This window comes from Lynx rufus, unplaced genomic scaffold (genome assembly GCF_022079265.1).
Source record: "Lynx rufus isolate CCGP_SWC_20201006 ecotype Redwood Valley unplaced genomic scaffold, mLynRuf1.p SCAF_2, whole genome shotgun sequence".
NCBI classification, from domain to species: Eukaryota; Metazoa; Chordata; class Mammalia; order Carnivora; family Felidae; genus Lynx; species Lynx rufus.
Genome location: NW_025814834.1, coordinates 145,169,769 through 145,188,478, shown reverse-complemented (window position 1 = coordinate 145,188,478; position 18,710 = coordinate 145,169,769). Strand labels below are relative to the sequence as shown.

Genomic DNA, 18,710 nt, shown 5'->3' with positions numbered 1-18,710 from the left:
TTAATCTCCTTTCCCTGCTCTGGTCTCACTGTAGATAGACACCTTTATTTATCTTCCAATCTAAAACTACACTAGGATTCACCTTCAATCTTCTGTATTAAATTTATTCATTAAAAAACATTTATTATTCACTACCATATGCTAGATATTGTACTAGGAGCTAGGTATGAAGAGGTAAACAAATCCTGAGGAAGTTATCATCTAGTAGAGGAGCAGACAATGAGTAAACAATAAATACATATAATTATAGATCCTGAAGTTATATGAAGGAAATTAATTGAGTAATATTACAAGAAAAAGTGTGAAGACATAAACCCACTTTAAAAAGGTAGTCATGAATGCATGTCTGAGGAGGTGACAATTTAAGATGACACTCAAAGGCTAAAATATGATAGCCATGTAAAGAGTAATAAACACCAGTTTGCATTCCCACCAAAAAGAAAAAAGAAAAAAAAAAAAGAGAGGGAGGGAGCGAAAACATAAGAGACTCTTAAAAACTGAGAACAAACTGAGGGTTGATGGGGGATGGGAGGGAGGGGAGGGTGGGTGAGGGGTACTGAGGAGGGCACCTGTTGGGATGAGCACCAGGTGTTGTATGGAAACCAATTTGACAATAAATTTCATATAAAGAAAAAAAAAGAGTAATAAGCAGTGGATACCGGTAGTAGAGAAGTACATGTATTGATATGATTGAATCTTTTTGTTTTTGATCAAAAGCAAGGAATTAAAATAGTCAAAAAGGGTACAAAAGGAAAAGCATGATTCCTTCCCACCCCAAATCCTCAGGTCCCACAGGCCTTCTTTCTAGTTCCAACTTATGGCACAATTTTTTCTTTAGAGGCTAATTGATAAGGATTCCCTTTTAAATCCACTTATTTTCTGTTCATCACTTTTAAACTCTCCCCAAATTATTTATAGCTTCTAAAAGTATGGCTCACCAAACTGTCTATGTGCTTTGTTATCTTCCTACTTCCTACCTATTTTTTGCTTCTCTACACCCACAGCTTTGTTCTACTTTGATGCTTCTAATTCATTTATTTTGTATGACTCACAGTTAGAACCAATGAATGGAAATAGTAAGAAGACAAATTTTAGACAAATATTCTTAAAAGCTATTGAATGGTCTGAGAGACCCAAACATGGATCAGGCATGTTGAAGTGAATGAGCTCCTGGTCACTAGAGCTGTTTTAGTAGAGATGTCATGAATATCTATGGCAATGACGTTGGATGGTGATTCAAGTATCTTGCAGTGGAGAAACTAAATGATGCTTAAATTAAGCACACTTCGGCTCTGGAATTCTCTGAAATCTATGATTCTATGATGTTGATAAGTAAAATGACTAAATAAGAGCAAAAATACCAAGAGACACCACAAATTTCATGTTTTTTTTAAACTAGGAGAAATAAATAATCCTTAAGTAAATTAGACCCTGAATAAAAAGTTGTCAGTATTTCTTTTGGGGAAAGTTTTGGCTGTGGCTATAATTACTCTCCATGACTTCTAGCCAAGTCCACTATCCAGATGCACTTCGCATTTCTGCAAAAATACTTCAAGTTGAAGTTTCTTTTTTTTCTTTTTACAATTTTTTAAAGTAGGCTCCACACCCAATGTGGGACTTGAACTCACAACTCTAAGATCACAAGTCTCATGCTCTACTGACTGACTGAGTCAGCCAGGTTCCCCAAAATTTAACATTTTTAAAATTACTATTTACTTTTACAAATGTCTGTGTGTCTTATATTCTCAGATTAACATCTTTGTGTACTCACTTGCCATGTATTTTTTCCCTCTTCCTCAACTACTGTAGTATGTGCTATCTATGAAATGTTTCAAAAATCTAACTACCTCTCAGTTCCCATCACCTCTGCTCTAGTTTCGGCCTTACCATAACCTGTCTTTTGTGCTGGCCACCATGCTTCTCATGGTCCCACCTTCTACAATTCAATCTCTCTCTATATATATATCATATACCTATATCTCATCTACAAATAATTTTGTCTCATCAAATTGTTTATCCTGTGCATAAGTATCTTGGAAGGCTTCCTACTGCTTACTATGGAGACTAAAAACTAGACTATACCTGGAGTGGGGGTTGTTATAGATTATATCACATTTTTAAAAATTAGTTTTCAAAATTTAAGTCAGGAGATGTCACACCGAATTTTAGATACCTAGCTTTTTTTGAAAATCAGAATATTTGACAACACTAGATACTTACTTCTTGCACAGCAACAACTGGCTGGACCTGAGTAGTGGTTGCTCCTTTTATTTATTTATTTATTTATTTATTTATTTATTTATTTTACTTTTTATTATTGAAATATAATTGACATACAATGTTGTATTAAATTCAGGCATATAACTTACTGATTCATCAATTTTATACATTACTCAGTGCTCGCCACAGTAAGTGTATTACCATCTGTCACCATACAATGTCATTAGAATATTATTGACTATATTCCCTGTGCTGTACTTTTCATCTCTGTGACTTATTTATTTTACCAGTGGAAATCTTGTACATCTTAATCCCCTTTATCTATTTTGTCATCCACCACCACACAACCATCAGTTTGTTCTCTGTATTTAAGAGTCTTGTTTTTGTGTTTGTTTGTTCATTTGCTTTGTTTTTGTAGATTTCACATCTAAGTGAAATCACATGATCTGACTTATTTCATTTAGCATAACACCCTCTTGGTCCATCTATGTTGTTGTAAATGGAAAGATCTCATTCTTCTTTATGGATGAGTAATATTATAGATACAAATATATAAATATCTCCTATCTTCTTTAGCCATTCATTGATACCCACAACTTGGGCTGCTTCCATATGTTGGCTATTGTAAATGCTGCTGCAAAAACACAGGGGTGCATTTTCTTTTTGAATTAGTGTTTTTTTCTCTGGGTAAATATCCAGCAGTCGTATTACTATAGTTGTATTTCTAATTTTTGAGGAACCTCCATGCTGTTTTCCACAGTAGTTGCACCAATTTATATTCCCACCAACAGTGCACAAGAGTTCCCTTTTCTCTACCTTCTCACTTACTATTTCTTGTCTTTTTGATATCACCCATTCTAACTGGTGTGAAGTAATATCGCATGGTTTTGATTTGCATTTTCCTGATAATTAGTGATGTTGAGCATCTTTCCATGCGTCTGTCAGCCATCTGTATGTCTTCTTTGGAAAAATGTCTATTCAGGCCCTCTGCCCATTTTTTAAATCAAATTGGTTTTTTGGTGTGAGTTGTAAAAGTGTTTATATATTTTGGATATTAGCCCCTTATTGGATATATTATTTGCAAATATCTTCTCCCATTTAGTAGGTTGCCTTTTTGTTTTGCTCATGGTTTCCTTTGCTGTGCAAAAGCTTTTTATTTTGGCCTAGTCCCAATAGTTTATTTTTGTTTTTGTTTCCCTTGCCTGAGGAAATATATCCATAAATATATTGCTAAAATTGATGTCAAAGAGATTATTGCCTGTGTATTTTTTTTAGGAGTTTTATGGTTTCAAGTCTTATACTTAGGGCTTTAATCCATTTTGAGTTTATTTTGTATATGGTATAAAAAGTGGTTGTGTCTATTTTTTTGCCGGTACCATACCATTTTGATTAATATTTTTTGTAGTGTATCTTTTTTTAAGATTTTATTTAAAAAATTTTTTTAATGTGTATTTATTTTTGAGAGACAGAGAGAGAGAGAGAGAGAGAGAACGCGAGCATGAGTGGGGGAGGGGCAGAGAGAGAGAGAAACACAGAACATGAAGCAGGCTCCAGGCTCTGAGCTGTCAGCACAGAGCCTGACGCGGGGCTCGAACTCAGAGAGTGTGAGATCATGACCCAAGCCAAAGTCGGACGCTTAACCAACTGAGCCACCCAGGTGCCCCATTTAAGATTTTAGTTTTAAGTAATCTCTACACCCAATGTGGGGCTCAAACTTACAAACCCAAGATCAAGAGTTGTATGCTCTACAGACTGAGCCAGCCAGGTGCCCCAGCTTTGTAGTATACCTTGAAATCTGTAATTGTGATATCTCTACAGTTGTGCCTTTTAGATGGGACACTCTGTGGTTGGCCTTGGCCCACTACGTCTTGAAGGTGGTTTCAGTTTGTGAGCCCTGACCTACTGGATATGGTAAAGTTATCTAAATATGGCATTTGAGGCTCTTTACAATCAGACCTCAGCACTCTCAGCCTCAATGCTGTGACCATACAGACAACACTTTATTGACCCTTGAGCATGAGATGCCTTTTCAAGCCGTATCCCTTCACACATGCTTCTTCTATCTGGAATGCCTTATCTTCCTCTTTTCTACCTGTCAAATTCCTACTATTTAGTTTTCAAGTCTTTTGAGAAGTGAAAATTCCTGTGCACCGACCCTAGAGATCATGATATAGTAAGTCTAGTGTGGGGCCCAGGAATGTGTTTTGTTTTGTTTTTTTTTTTTTTTTTTTTTTAGGAATGTGCACTTTTAATATATTTCAATACTTTTGAAGTAGTTGGTCTGTCAATAGATCTTTGAGAAACACAGCTCTAAGAGTAAGAAGGTTCAGGTTAGCTAATACCTTATAGCTTCTCTGACATCTAATGATTTGATCCCCATTCTCCAATTATATGTCAGGAGGATATACACTTGTAAAGTATTTCAAACCAAAATTCCAAAACTTGCCTTTTTGACATTTCTCGTTGGAATTTGCTCTTTGACTCTTGAAGGGATAGCTTACTTCCCTGGATACTTGAACTCAAAGTGTTTCTAAATCCTATGTAAAGAGATAACATTTTGAAGTAAAATGTCAGGAAACAGAAGAATGGATCTTTTCAGAAGTTCTACAAGGGCTGTCTCCAACAGATATGATCTGATTAAAGAAGGAATGAATACTTCTCACTAATCACATTTAATTTGCATAGAGAAATAAGGGAGCAAAGCTAAGGGAGTAAAACTATAAACACACGGGTTAGCTTATTAGTCACTATACTAAAAGGTCCCAAACCACTTTTACTTACTTACTTAACTCATGTAAATGATCAGTTTGAATTTCATTCTATATTTTCAATGGTCTGCATGTAGCTAAGTTCATTTAAAGTGCTATATACATGACATTTATTGAGACTGATTTTTCCAGTGTCAAAGCTATGCCCTCACAGGATTAAGCTACCTCAAAGAATCAGTACAAATTGCCTCTTAAATTGCAATACACATGACTATTAATTTTGAGGTAGGGACTAGTAGTTGTACAGCGATACAGGAAATTGTGCCTACTAACTCCACATCATATATTCTCCTGACCTATTTTGTGAACGTGGTCAAATCCTATTCCTTCTGGAAGGAATAATAGCTCTTTAGGCAATTCTTAGAGCCCTAAAACAATAATATTTTGACTTCTAATTGCTTCCCTTAAGATTTTTTTTTTTTAAAGAGCACTGGGGTGGGATACATTAAGAGGCAACTATAGTTCTGAAGGACTGATTTCCTTCTGTCAGCCATCAGTATCTCCATTTTGCTGTCTTCTCATATAATTACCAAGATTCTCATTTTCTGTTTTAGTGAGATAGAGTGAATCTGCCAGTAATTCAGAAAATTCAGTCCCATTATTTTGGGGTTGTAAATGATTTAAATACAATATCCAATACAGAAGAAATTAATTTTTTCCTAATTTTGTTTACTTATACCTGAAAAAAAATCAGTTATGTCTGCTAGAGATAAAAGGTGTCTTTCATTTTCCTGGCTAACAGATGAATACTTTTAAAAATGGAGTATTTTTTGTCCTTCACAAACATTAGCAGATTATGTGTGATCACAGAATTGAGAGCTGGATAGTGTGTTTTATAAGGGAAAATTCAATAAATAATCTGAATTTGAATAGCGTTTTTAACAATATAGGGGAGCAATAGAATAGAAAAAGCTCATGTGCTGCATCATTATCATGGAATAACCTTGACCTCTGTCCTTAGAGGAGGAAATGCAATTTATGGAAGGGTTACTTTTTCAGTTTCGCTAAAAATCATAATCTTAACAAACCAAAGCTAGTTAAGCAAGCGCATAAAAAAGACAAAGAAAATGAGTCCCAGAAACTGAACTGAAAAATATTCAAAGAATTTCTCATGAAATTATTTCATGCTAAGATACAATTTTACCTGATGTATTTGTCTTCTCAGTACCGGCTGAAAAATCAGTAACTTCTATTAAGTTCTCATCATCAAAATCATCCCAAACTTCATCTCCCAATTCAAAGTTCACATTCAGAACTTCTGAGAATGGAGAATTACTTTTATCCGCATCTGTCAAATTCTGGTTTCCAGATGCATTAAGATGTCTGTTGAACAGTACTGTTTGAGGGGCTTTCTCATTTGAAGTTGTAGAAGAGTTCCATCTAGAAAAATCTGTCATGTGCATGTATAAAAGAGTATAGGTACTTTTTAAACCATTAACATCAGTTTCTATTGATACATCAAACACATCTTTCAACTACTAAACTGAGGTTTGAACAGTAGTTTTCAAAAGTATTGGGTCAAGCAATATTGTTGAATATTGTTTTCAACCAATTCTATTTACTGTAGTACATATATTGATAGTTGCACTAAATTGAATTTTCAATAGATTCTTTCAGACAGAATTAATTTTCCCTATTAATTTCTAGATGAGAATAGCCATACTCTAAAAATGAATAATTTCTAAAATGGTATTCCTCCCCCCAGCTCTTTTCCCTACAGGTGAATTTTGAATATTGTTATGAGATATATTTACCCAAAATAGATCTTAATTTTCTCCTGCTAAAAAATCCTCAGTGTTATCTATTATTTATAGCCTAGGCTTAGAACCACACTACCTGGGTGAAAAATTCCACTTCTCTCATTGTATAATCTTAGACAAGTAATTTAAAGTCTCTGAGCCTAATTTCTCCTCTGCAAAATGGGAATTATAAAAGTACCTTTTTCATAAGATTGTTGTAGGGAATAAGTGCCTTTACTCTTGCAGTTTTCCAAAGTAATTGTGCTAATAAATGTTTAATAAATTGCTTCTCAAAACATGTATGCATTTATATACATACATGTGTTTATTATATGTATTTATTATAGGTAAAAGATATGTAGCACATGATTTACAAATAATAATAAAATATATAACATGCATAATTATAAATTCCATATATCTGATTTTCACTGAATGTTTTCATTGAGTTTTGCCAAATTCTTACATCTATAACCAACCTATCATTACAATTAACAAATGAATACAGTTCTCACAAAAATGCTATTTAACATTCTTGTTGACTTTAGCAACTAAGATGAAAATAAAATAACAAAGACAGAGGTTGGGACTTTACTCATTCATTCACTGACTTAGGCAACTTCTTCGCTAAATTAGACAATGGTTTTCAAATACTACAATATTCCTTCAATTTTTCATGGTATTCTCAATGTAATAGCTATGTACACAACATATTATTAAATTTAATCTGCATGATTTTTTTAATGTTTATTTATTTTTGAGAGAGCATGAGTGGAAAAGGGGCAGGGGGGGTGGGGGACAGAGGATCCAAAGCGGGCTCTGAGCTGACAGCAATGAGCCCAATGTGGAGCTCACACTCACGTACCATGAGATCAGGAGCTGAGCCAAAGGTGGACACTCAACCAACTGAGCCACCTAGGTGCCTCTAATCTGCGCTATTAACATTTTATCCATCACTTTCATAAATCTAAACAAAACAATAAATCAAGTCCTAATTTGTAGTGTTTGCTGATTTCTATGGTATAAATACTCCCATTATGATTAATTTCAAGCTTCCAATGTAATATCTCTAAAAGTAAAGTTGAGAAGAAATGCATAGTAGCACCCCATAATATAGTATTTCCACCATACAGATACAAATATAGAGGTAAATAATCTCAAGAACACAGAAAACAGTAATATATGGTAGAATATTAGTTCTGAATACAGTCTTTGTTTTTAGTATAACTTATTTAATTGAAATTTTATATAATTAAACTTTTAATAATGGCTGAACGATTCCCAAGAATAATCATCTCTCACAAGCCAGCACAAGTTTGCTCCAGTGCACTGAGTTTCCTTCACTTTTAAATATCCTCTACACTTTTCTTCACCTAGCCAAATCTTACATTATCTCTCAACTGTTCTACAACTCCAGTTCACATTTTTCTACTTCTGTTCATTGATATACATACACAATATAATACATACTAAAAATAGAAGTAGGCACAAAGTGCAATGAGAATGCAAAGGAAACAGGACTTAAACCTATAACAAAGTCAGAGGGGACACCTCTAAGAGGGTAAAATGCTTAGAAGTTAATGTTGGAATTTGAGCTTGATAGAGTGGTGCCTGCAGAAATGGGCAAGAGGGGAAGGCAAGATACTCTGTGAGGGGAGAGCAACATGTGAAAGACACAGCAGTATGGGAGACCAGAGAATGTTTGGTAAACTATGTTTTCAGGATTTCTAGAGCACAAAGTAGAAGAAAAGGGCTCATTGAGACTGCACAAGCATTTAAGTGCCAAATTATGTTGATGCTTAACTTCAATGTTAAGGAATTAATTTTTTTTTCCATATAGGCAATGGATAACTACTGAAGATATTTTAGCAAGAGGTTTACGTGATGGGAGATGCCTGTTAGATCATTCAGAATAGTTACAGATGGAATGATAATGAGACTGAAAGCAAAGAGAAAAGTAAGACATATTACAATGGGAAAGACATTGAATGTCTAAGCTAGAGTATCAGCAGAAGGGAGAGAGAAGAAGAACAGATATGAGAGATGTTTAGGAGACAAAATAGATAGGACATGGCGATTACTTGCATGTAAGGTAAGATACTTAGGATGACTCTTTTTCTGCCTTTAGCAGCTTAGAAAAGAAGAGAATTCACTCACCAACCTAAGGAGAAAAGAAAAGGAGCAGTGTGAGATACAGAGAAGACAGAAAGAGTTCAGAGGCTGATATGTTAACTTTTAGGTGGATATATCCAGGAAGGTGATTGTATAGATGGGTCAGGGGCTAGACAGAAAGATACAGATGCAGATGTAGAAATCATCTAAATATAGTTAGTAATTGTAGACATGGACTTGAGTGGCAGTGAATAAGAAAAGTTTACAAAGCAAGAAAAATAAAGAAGCAAGAAAGAAACTTTTCTAATATCAAAAGGAAGAAAAGCCCAAGCAATTCAAGAAGTAGTAGGAGAAGCAGAATGGCTTAATTAAAACCAAAGGAGAGATTTCCAAAAGGAAGGCAAGACCAAATGTGTCAAATACAAAGGTCAAAGAAAATAAAAATTGAAAAGAGTTCACTGAATTCAGAACTTAGAAGATCACTAAATGGTCTAAATGAAACCAGTTTCAAAGGAGTGATGGAGAATCCAAATTTTAGTGAATGAAAAGTGACTAGGAGGTAAGGAAATGAGCACAGTGAGTATAAATTGCCTTTTGAAGAATTTTTGTTTTGATGTGGAAAGCAAGACATTAAAGTATATAAAGACTCTGGTGATTCTGTTTTTTTTTTTGTCTGCCTGATATGCTTTCCCTTAAAAAAAATTTTTTTTAAGTTTATTTATTTTGAGAGAGATGCAAGAAGGGGCAGAGAGAGAGAGGGAAAGAGAGAATCCCAAGCAGGCTCCGTGCAGGCTGTAAGCATAGAGCCTGACATGGGACTCAAACTCACAAGCTGTGAGATCATGACCTGAGCCAAAATCAAGAGTTGGATGCTTAACCAACTGAGCCATCCACGTGCCCCTTTTCACTTCTTTTAATAGGAGTATCTTTTTCATCCTTTGGGGAAACTGCCTCCACCCATTCCATGTGATCCTGGTGAGGATGTCTTTCATGGTACCCTGGTCCCTAGGGCTACAGTGGGGGAACATATGACCCAATCCCCAGGCTGTAGGAATTGATCAAGAGAGAAATACAAGACTCAGCTGAGGCCAGTTAGAATGAACTCTGGTTTACCAAAGGTAAAAGGGGAAGACTGTTTTTCTACCAAGTCTGTTAAACTGGGAAGATGTGAGTTAGGGGTTACCTGTCATGTGAGAAAGACTATTGAAAAAAATAAAGCCAAGTAGTAACAGGCATATCTAAAAGATTGAGAGAAAACTAGAAGCATGACTAAAATCATAGTGCCTGGATCTAGCAAGATTAAAGCCAGATGCATGTCTGGATTTACAAGTTTACATGAGTGGTCTTCTTTTTTTGTGATTAAGTCACTTTGAGTAGCATTTCCGCCACTTACCACCCAAACGGTCAGGAGTAGCTAGATGAGAACAGGGAGCTGAAGAAGGAAGAGACATGAGCATATTTACATGTTGAAGAGAAAGAAATAAGGAAGAGAGATGGACAATATGGGAAAGAGGAAATGGATACTGGTCTCCTAAGGCCCTCCCTAAGGGGAGGCAGGATTGGGAAGATTAAAACTACAGCTGGAGAGATAAGCCTTGAATAGAATAAAAGATAATTCTTCTTTTAAGACAGAGTTAAGGATGGATGCAGAAATAGAGAAATATATAGTTGTACAGTGGAAAGTTGAAAGAGTTCATATAGATTCAATTTTCAATCCTCCACTGACAACTAAAAGTCAATTTCATTTTATAGAAATGGCATTGGACTGGGAATCAAGAGATATAGAATCTATTTCTGGTCCTGCCATTAATTAGATATGTGATTTTAGGCAAGTAATTTAATCTCTCAGAGTCTTGGTTTCTTTCACTATAAAATGAAAAATTACACAAAGGTCCCTTACAATTTAAATTTTATGATTCAACATGCTTTCTCATATAGTTTCTGACATTTTTCTTTTTCCTTTCTTGAAATTGGAATTAGGATGACAAAAATTGGCATGTTTTTCTTAAAAACATTCTCAAGAGCAATATTTGAATACATATAAAGTATGTTTTGCCATGCAAAACTAATATGTGAAAGGAATAATGAATATACTCAATTACTATTAATAACAGTACCAGATACTATGCTAAGAGCTTTGTGTACATTATCTCATTTAATTGTAAAATCCCTAAAACATAAGCAGATGAGGGAATTGAGATAAAGTGGTTGGATATATTATGAAATGTGACACAACTAATAAATGGCAGACCTAGAATTTGAACCTAGACAGATTATTCTAAGCATTTATTTTTTAGTAATTTCTAAGCCCATTGTGGGTCTCGAACTCAAAACCCTGAGATCAAGACTCGCATACTCTACCAACTGATTCAGTTAGGCACCACTAGACAGATTATTATAGATCCTGTGAATTTAAGTACTATACTACACAGCTTCTTCTATTAAAAAAAAAAAAGTGGCCCATTCAGTAAAACAGGGATACAATTATCAATGATGTCTAATGAGACTTTAATATCATAATATAAACTGGATTTGGAATGGGGGTGGGAAAGAAATCAAAGTAGGGAAACTATGTAAAGACAGCATGAAAGTGAACAGAGGGATACGTAAGTAAACAGGGATAATTAAAGTAAGCAGAAGTGCAGGGAACAGAGCAGCAGAACAAGGAATAAGTTAGAGGGCTATAGGTTGAAGGGATATAAAAATAAGAGTTGACAATCTCATACCTTCTCTCCCTGTTGTAATGATATTCAGGCTTTGAGGAAGTTGGATAAATGCTCTGATACTCTAAGTGACATTAGGGGACTTTTCTTGTTCTTATTTGGGCCTAATGACTGCCATGTCATAAGAGGTGATTGGTACGCCAGCCCTTGCCTACTTAAGATCTTAAATTATGGCCAGAGGAAGCATTAAGTGACAGCATGAAAGAAAGAGTGTCAACAGATGCTAAGGTCACACACATGAAATTATTTGTGGGAAACCCCAAGTTTACCATTTCTATATACAGCAACTCAAACAAACAACTCTATAGCCAGGATTATTTCTCACACATTTTAACAGACTGGCTATTAATGGCATGACCCAGACAAAGGATGCTATTAATATCAGGATCCAGAGTATTGATAAACCAATCCCAATGTTGAAAAAGAATTTAATGACTGACACAGATGAAAAGCAAATCTAGACTACATACAAGCTATATTCCACAAACTAGGTTATATTCTCTTATTATCATGGAAGTTGTAAGAATCATAGGTTTAGCAACTGGAGAGATATTAAAGGACACCTAATTTAATCCCCTAATTTAAAAGATAAGACTAAGACCTAAAGGGGTTAAATAATTTTCCCAAGGTCACACAGATATTTTGTAAAACTGGACTAATTTTATAAACATAAAATTATTTTAAATAATTCTAAAGACATATAAAAGTAATAGTTCAGCATTTTAACACTTTGTGTATCTTGAGATCCCTTATTTTCTCAGCTTTTCCTCATATTATCTTTAAATAAAAATAGTCAATGCTATGTAGGGCAGAGATTTTTTAAAAATCTGTGACAAATATAGCAAGACCATCTGAAATAACAGACCTAAGAATTTGAAACTGGTCCAATAACCCAAGAGAAAAATGTTGCCAAGTTAATCATAGTAATTTCAGATGCTGGTTTTTCAATAACATTGTCATTCTGAAGTAATAATAAATAATTTTCTCTTTCAAGGCAGTATCAATGGTAATTTACCTTTGTCTTGATATTCAGATGGTTCTTGTTGAACTTTTGCACAGATTTCATGCTGATCCCTCTGTTCCATTATAGACAATTGAGGTATATTTAAACACTCTGACCTTTACAAAGCCATAAAAATATTAAATATTAAAATTAAATCAACACTTAAATCAAAATTAGATCAACAATTAAAATTAAAATCAACACTTTTATGATAGACTGCATTAGCCTGGGTAGTAAAGGGTAAAAAAAATAGGTGTTTAATGGAAGCAAGATACTTAGTCATCTTTACATGTCCCAAATATGTAGATATCTGCTATCTGTGTATAGCCTTAAAAATCTATTGCTAATGCTACTTTCAATTAGATAACAAAAGCTAGGATATCTTTAAGTAGTGTTGGCATCTGTTCTGATTGGTCAGTGGCTGTTCTGTACTGTTTGTTAAGTATATTAAATGTCATCCCTGAATATAGAATACCCTTATCTGGAAGGGAAATGACATATACAATTGCCTTCTAGGCATCATGATATAGGAAAAGAATGCTGAGTTATCATCTAGGGTCTTCTCCTTAAAACCAGGAATATGAGTTTCGGTTATTTTATCTATAAGATGGGATAGAAATACCTCATTTTATGAGCTAGGTTGTTGTTAAGGTCAAAAGAGATAATGCACAATGTGCAATTTTTAAATTGTAAATTATTTTATAAATCTGAAGTGTTATTAATATAGAGTGGGCCCCTAAATGGAAAAGATTAGACTTTGTACAGCAACATGATTTCTCTTTCTAAAATATACTTTTGTCTCCTGTTAAGTTTAGAAGGCAGAAAAAGCCTGAGGGCATGACATATAGGATGGATAGTTTCCCACGAAAGAGATGATTCAATGAATGTTAAAATATTCTATAACTACAGAGTTCTAAATAAATTTAGATAACCAAACTCTTATGATGCCATTACTTCATTACGGAACTACATGATTACTGTGATTTGAATGTAGCCAGTGTTCACCTTTCTCTGAACACATGATTATTTGGAGAAGCAAAGAATTTATGAGGACTATTCTACCTTGGATATTAACATTATATTTATACCTTGATATGCTGGAAAGAGAAGGTTTTGGAGTAAAACCAAATTCTTTAAGATCCACACTTTGAGATTTATTCATTTGCATCTATTAATGAAAAAAAAATTCAACTATCAATTTCATAGCAACACTTTTTAACAAGCCAAACAGCAAAATTCCTGCCAGTACATAAAGTCACAAAATCAATGAATTATGAGAAATTCAGGCTAGTTTTCAAATCAAATCTCCTTCTCAGGCACTTCTTAAACGTAGGTATTTCTTCATGGTTCTTTACTAGGCCTTCTCTTCTCCCTCTACACATTTTCAAACACCTCACTTACATCCCTGGCTTCAATTATCATCTACACGTGAATGACTTTTAAATATGTATTTCTACTCAGCTCCTTCTCCTGGTTTTCTGTTATATTCAACTGTCTGTGGAACATCTTTACCTAGACATCTTGCAGGTTTCTAAATTCAGTATTTACCAAATTGAAATTAATGTATATCTACTTCTCTAAACTTGTTTTTCCTTTGGAATTCCTACCCTAGTGAAGCCTCACTTTGTTCCTAGCTGCTCAACCCAGAAAGCTGGTCATCATCTTGATCCTTCTACGTCACCCCTCACAAGCAATTAAGTACCAGGGTAGTTGATTCTATCTGAGAAATATTTTAAACCTAGCCACTACTCTCCACTGCTACTGCCATTACATTAGAGTAGGCCAATCTTGCCTAGATTACTGCAAAACCTATCTAATGAGTCTTTATGTTCCTTTTCTATCATCCTCTAATCCATTCTCTACATTGCATCCGGAGTGAATTTATAAAATGCAATTTTGGTAATGTCACTGCTTTAAGCCCTTTAGTCGTTTCCCAATACTTTCAGGATAAAGTCCAAATCCTTAAAATAGCAAAAAGGCCTTCATTATCCAGCTCTTACTTACCTCTTCAGCCTTTTCACCCTCATCTCTCCACTCCCCAATGTGTAACTGAACTCCAGATGTACTGTATAACTTCAGTGTTTTAAAAGATCTCCTCTGGCTCTTTATTAGCTCTGGACCACTGCACATTTTCTGTCTGGAATACTTTTTTATCCCTCTCCACCACCACTATGGTGCCTCCCTCTCCATACTTGGCTTCAAGTCTCAGTCATGTTTGTTCGGAATCCCTTCCTGGCCTATCAAATGTGGAATGAGTACACTTTCTATCCAAATTCAAGTTATCTTAAATTTCTGTCATAGAATCATCCATCACACTACATTGAAAAAGCCTATTTAGCTATCTATATCCTTCACTCAGCTATAAGCTCTATGAGGATTGGGACTAAAGCTGTCTTTTTCACAGCAGTATCTTAGCATCTATAACAGTCCTTTGGCATATTCTTGGTGCTCAATGAATACGGAAGGGGGGCACTTGGCTGGCTTAGTTGGAAGAGTGTGAGACCCTTGATCTCAGGGTTGTGGGTTTGAGCCCCATGCTAGATGTACATATTACTAAAAACAATAAATCAACTTAAAAAAATGAATATGGAAAGAAAGAAGGAATAATATGGAATGGAGAAGGAAAGAGGAAGGAAAGATGGAAGAAAGGGAGGGAGAAAAGGAGGGAGGAAAAGCTTGGGCTACTAAAAAATTATCTCAGAGAAGGTGGTAGCTGTTTCAAAATGCATGTCACTCCCTGTTTCCCAATATTCCCCTTGTTTAAGCCTCATGACTTAAAATCTTCATTCTTGTTAAAGAACAGAAGAGAAACAGAAGAAACAGACATTCTGCTATTTTCTTGCCTCTCTTCTGTGGCCTGATCAATTATTTTGCCCTGGATATGATGATGCAGGCTCAGAATAAGTCTGCTACTGACTAGCCTATCAATTGTATAAGCTACCATCCTTTCATGACTTGGAAAGCAGGCTCTTGCTCAGTACTCATCCAAGTACATGAATCAAAATCAACTTCAGAATTTCCACACCAGTTTCAACACAAACAGAACACAGGAAAGGGTAAGTGTCTCTAGTTTCAATTGCTGGTTAACAACAACAAAAAGACTAATAAGGGACTATGTAGAACTGTGTCCCAAAAGTAGATTTACAGATTCATTAAGAAGTATATTTTCCTTCAGAAGAAGTATTTTGGGGGCGCCTGGGTGGCGCAGTCGGTTAAGCGTCCGACTTCAGCCAGGTCACGATCTCACGGTCTGTGAGTTCGAGCCCCGCGTCAGGCTCTGGGCTGATGGCTCGGAGCCTGGAGCCTGTTTCCGATTCTGTGTCTCCCTCTCTCTCTGCCCCTCCCCCGTTCATGCTCTGTCTCTGTCTGTCCCAAAAATAAATAAAAACGTTGAAAAAAAAAAAAAAAGTATTTTGAAAATACAGCCCTGAAGTAACTAAAGTACACTGCAGATACCTACCTAATTGATATACAGAAAGAATATAAAGGAATATTCATATATATTAAATTACAGAGCAAGGGATAAATGTTATTAAAACTAACCTTGAGACGTTTAACTGGAGGAAGTGATGAAACAGCATTCCTGTTTCTTAAATCAGATAAATATGAAGAGATTGTTGACTCTTTCATTACTGACTTTTGTGCAACTCCAGTTTTACCTATGAGAAGAAATTCTAGATCCTTTAGGTTAAACTTTAGGTAGTGTTCATGTAAAGCCAAGTTTCTTTATAATTTCTAATCTAATTTTTTTCATGAAAGAAAATCATTTGAATTATAAACTGCATAATATAAATATCATACATAGATAATTAGGCTGTTATTACTATTCAAAGACCTTTCAATTTTTAAAACCTGAAATAAACATCTTTTATGGAACTCACAGCAGTCATGTCCACATGTATGTTTATTTTTACAGTGATGATTACATTCTCGGTTCCCAGGTTTTTTGCAAGCAGTCATTCCTAAATTAATATAAGAAAAAAACCTGTTTTTTACTAGAATTTATTTCCTTTCAGACAGTACAAAAAGATTATGATTTTACACTTCCTCAAGTGTTAACCCGTTTAATATTTTAAAATGGTATTTCTGATAACAGCTAGTCCCTGTTGGGCTATTTGCCCAATCCCAGCTTTTTGCAAGGAGCATTGACCCACCTATAAGCTTCTCTTAACCTCCCTGACATAAATAGAGCCAAATACCACAGAATATCAGTAACTCTTATCTTGAATGAGGTAAGAATGAGGGTGGAGTTTTTAAACTTCTCTGCTGCTTTATACTTACACTTAAGAAGAACGTGGAAAGAAGCAAACGTCATGTCATTTTAATGGCATCAGTGATAGTTTCTAGTAGGGAGGACACCATACGTATTTAATAAACATTGAAATAAGTGTTTTAGGGGTATAAGAAATTTGCTATATGAATTCATAAAGAAAAGAGATTGCTGCCTGCTTGACCCACTGAGCTAGTATATCCAAATACATAATTTATTCTTCATAATATTTTAAGTAGGTTTTTTCTTGATCTTAGTAACATGGGGGAAGGGACAGACATCTGAATTGATAGATAGGATCTGGACATGAGAAGGGGACCAGGGGAACATGTTCACATAGAGGGCATAATACCCAAAGAGGGCAAACCACATACTGTAGAAATAGAAATAAGTTTATTTTTGCTGGAGCACAGACTTTAACTAGAAATGTTGAAGATAGTGAAGAATTTTGAAAACCTTTACAATCATTTTTTGGTCCTTTACTCTTAATTTTCAACGCTGTTGCTCATTTTCAAGACATGACATATCTGGATAACGATAACATCTGTATAGCATCCTGGACTACATGGATAAGTCTACTCACCACAAGAGGGAACTGGTTAGATGCCTTAAGGGCCAGCAGATCAATGTATTGGGTAGTGATAAAGTAATGAAACTGCAAGCTGACAGCTGGACCATAGTGCTCCCAACTGAATACAATCAACTTTGGCAGAATATAAACAATACTCAGATAAGACCATTCTGTGACTGTGGTAAAGACAGAGATAAAAACTACTGTGTAATTATTTCTGAAACTAGAGGCAAGGACACTCATGAACCACAAAAATAACTAAACATCCCCCTCTTCTGGCTAACACAAATGACTACTATTTCCTTAATCCTCCCATCTCTAAGATAAGATACCAAAATATCCAACTCCACTTTTTGAAAATATCCAATGTACAATTGACCTCTGCTCTCCCTAAACTCTCCCAAGAATCACCAGCACAAGCTGAAATCCTATAAATAAGCTCCTCTCAACTCCCTGAGATAACCCACAGCTCTGCCACAGCTGTGCTCTTTTGCTATAGCAAGTTTAAAAATACTTAATCAACTTTCCTCAAATATACGTGTATTCCCAGCGGTCTTTGGCTGAAAGGTTTCAATATTATACTTTGCAAGATATGCCATGGCTTACTGGTTAGAAGTTTTGCCCCCGTTCATAATTTCATCTCTCAGTCACCTGGTCTCCTTGTCTAGTCCTACCAAGCTACAATTTATTCTCCACACTGTTGCTTAATTAGTCCTCCTAAAGTTCAACTCTGATCAGATCATTTGCCCACTTAGAAATGTTAGTTACTTCCTACTGCCAACAAAATTAATTCCATATTTAAAGTCTTCCACAATGTAATTCTAGCCTCCCTTTCTGGCACCCATATTAACCCTAATTCATCAGAACACATTCGCTTGCCATTATTCAAACAGTCTCAAGACTTTCTATGATTGTACCTTTGATATTACCTCGTCTTAGAAGCCCCTCACTTCTTCATCCATCAGAGGTTTATCAACTTTCAAGGCCAACTTAAATGGCACTTTTATCATGATCTATCCTTATCACTCCATCTGAAGTGATTTCTCCCTCCTTTTGAGCCCCTCCAGCATTTTCTTTGTCCCTCTGGCTCACAGCATGCTGCCTTACATGAAATGTATTTACACAAAAAACACAGTGGTGAAGTACAGGGTACCCTAAACTAAAGTAAGAAAACATGAGTTGGGGGGGGTGTGGCAAGTTCAGTCAGTAGAGCATGTAACTTACAATCTCAGGGTCATGAGTTCAAGCCTCATGTTGGGTGTGGCCTACTTTTAAATAAATAAATATACAAATAAATAAATAAA

At 35.2% G+C, this 18,710-nt stretch overlaps 1 protein-coding gene across 1 annotated transcript in view; it reads right to left on the bottom strand.

The window, feature by feature from the left end:
* Positions 1-18,710, bottom strand: part of HFM1 (helicase for meiosis 1) — an 85,119-nt gene that overhangs the window by 1,676 nt on the left and 64,733 nt on the right. Inside the window, exons 30-35 of the mRNA XM_047084925.1 lie at positions 16,447-16,527; positions 16,109-16,224; positions 13,654-13,733; positions 12,578-12,681; positions 6,133-6,246; positions 4,667-4,757 (exon numbers count right to left, since the gene is read on the bottom strand). Of these exons, the coding sequence (XP_046940881.1) occupies positions 4,667-4,757; positions 6,133-6,246; positions 12,578-12,681; positions 13,654-13,733; positions 16,109-16,224; positions 16,447-16,527 (586 nt within the window). The remainder of the gene's footprint in view (positions 1-4,666; positions 4,758-6,132; positions 6,247-12,577; positions 12,682-13,653; positions 13,734-16,108; positions 16,225-16,446; positions 16,528-18,710) is intronic.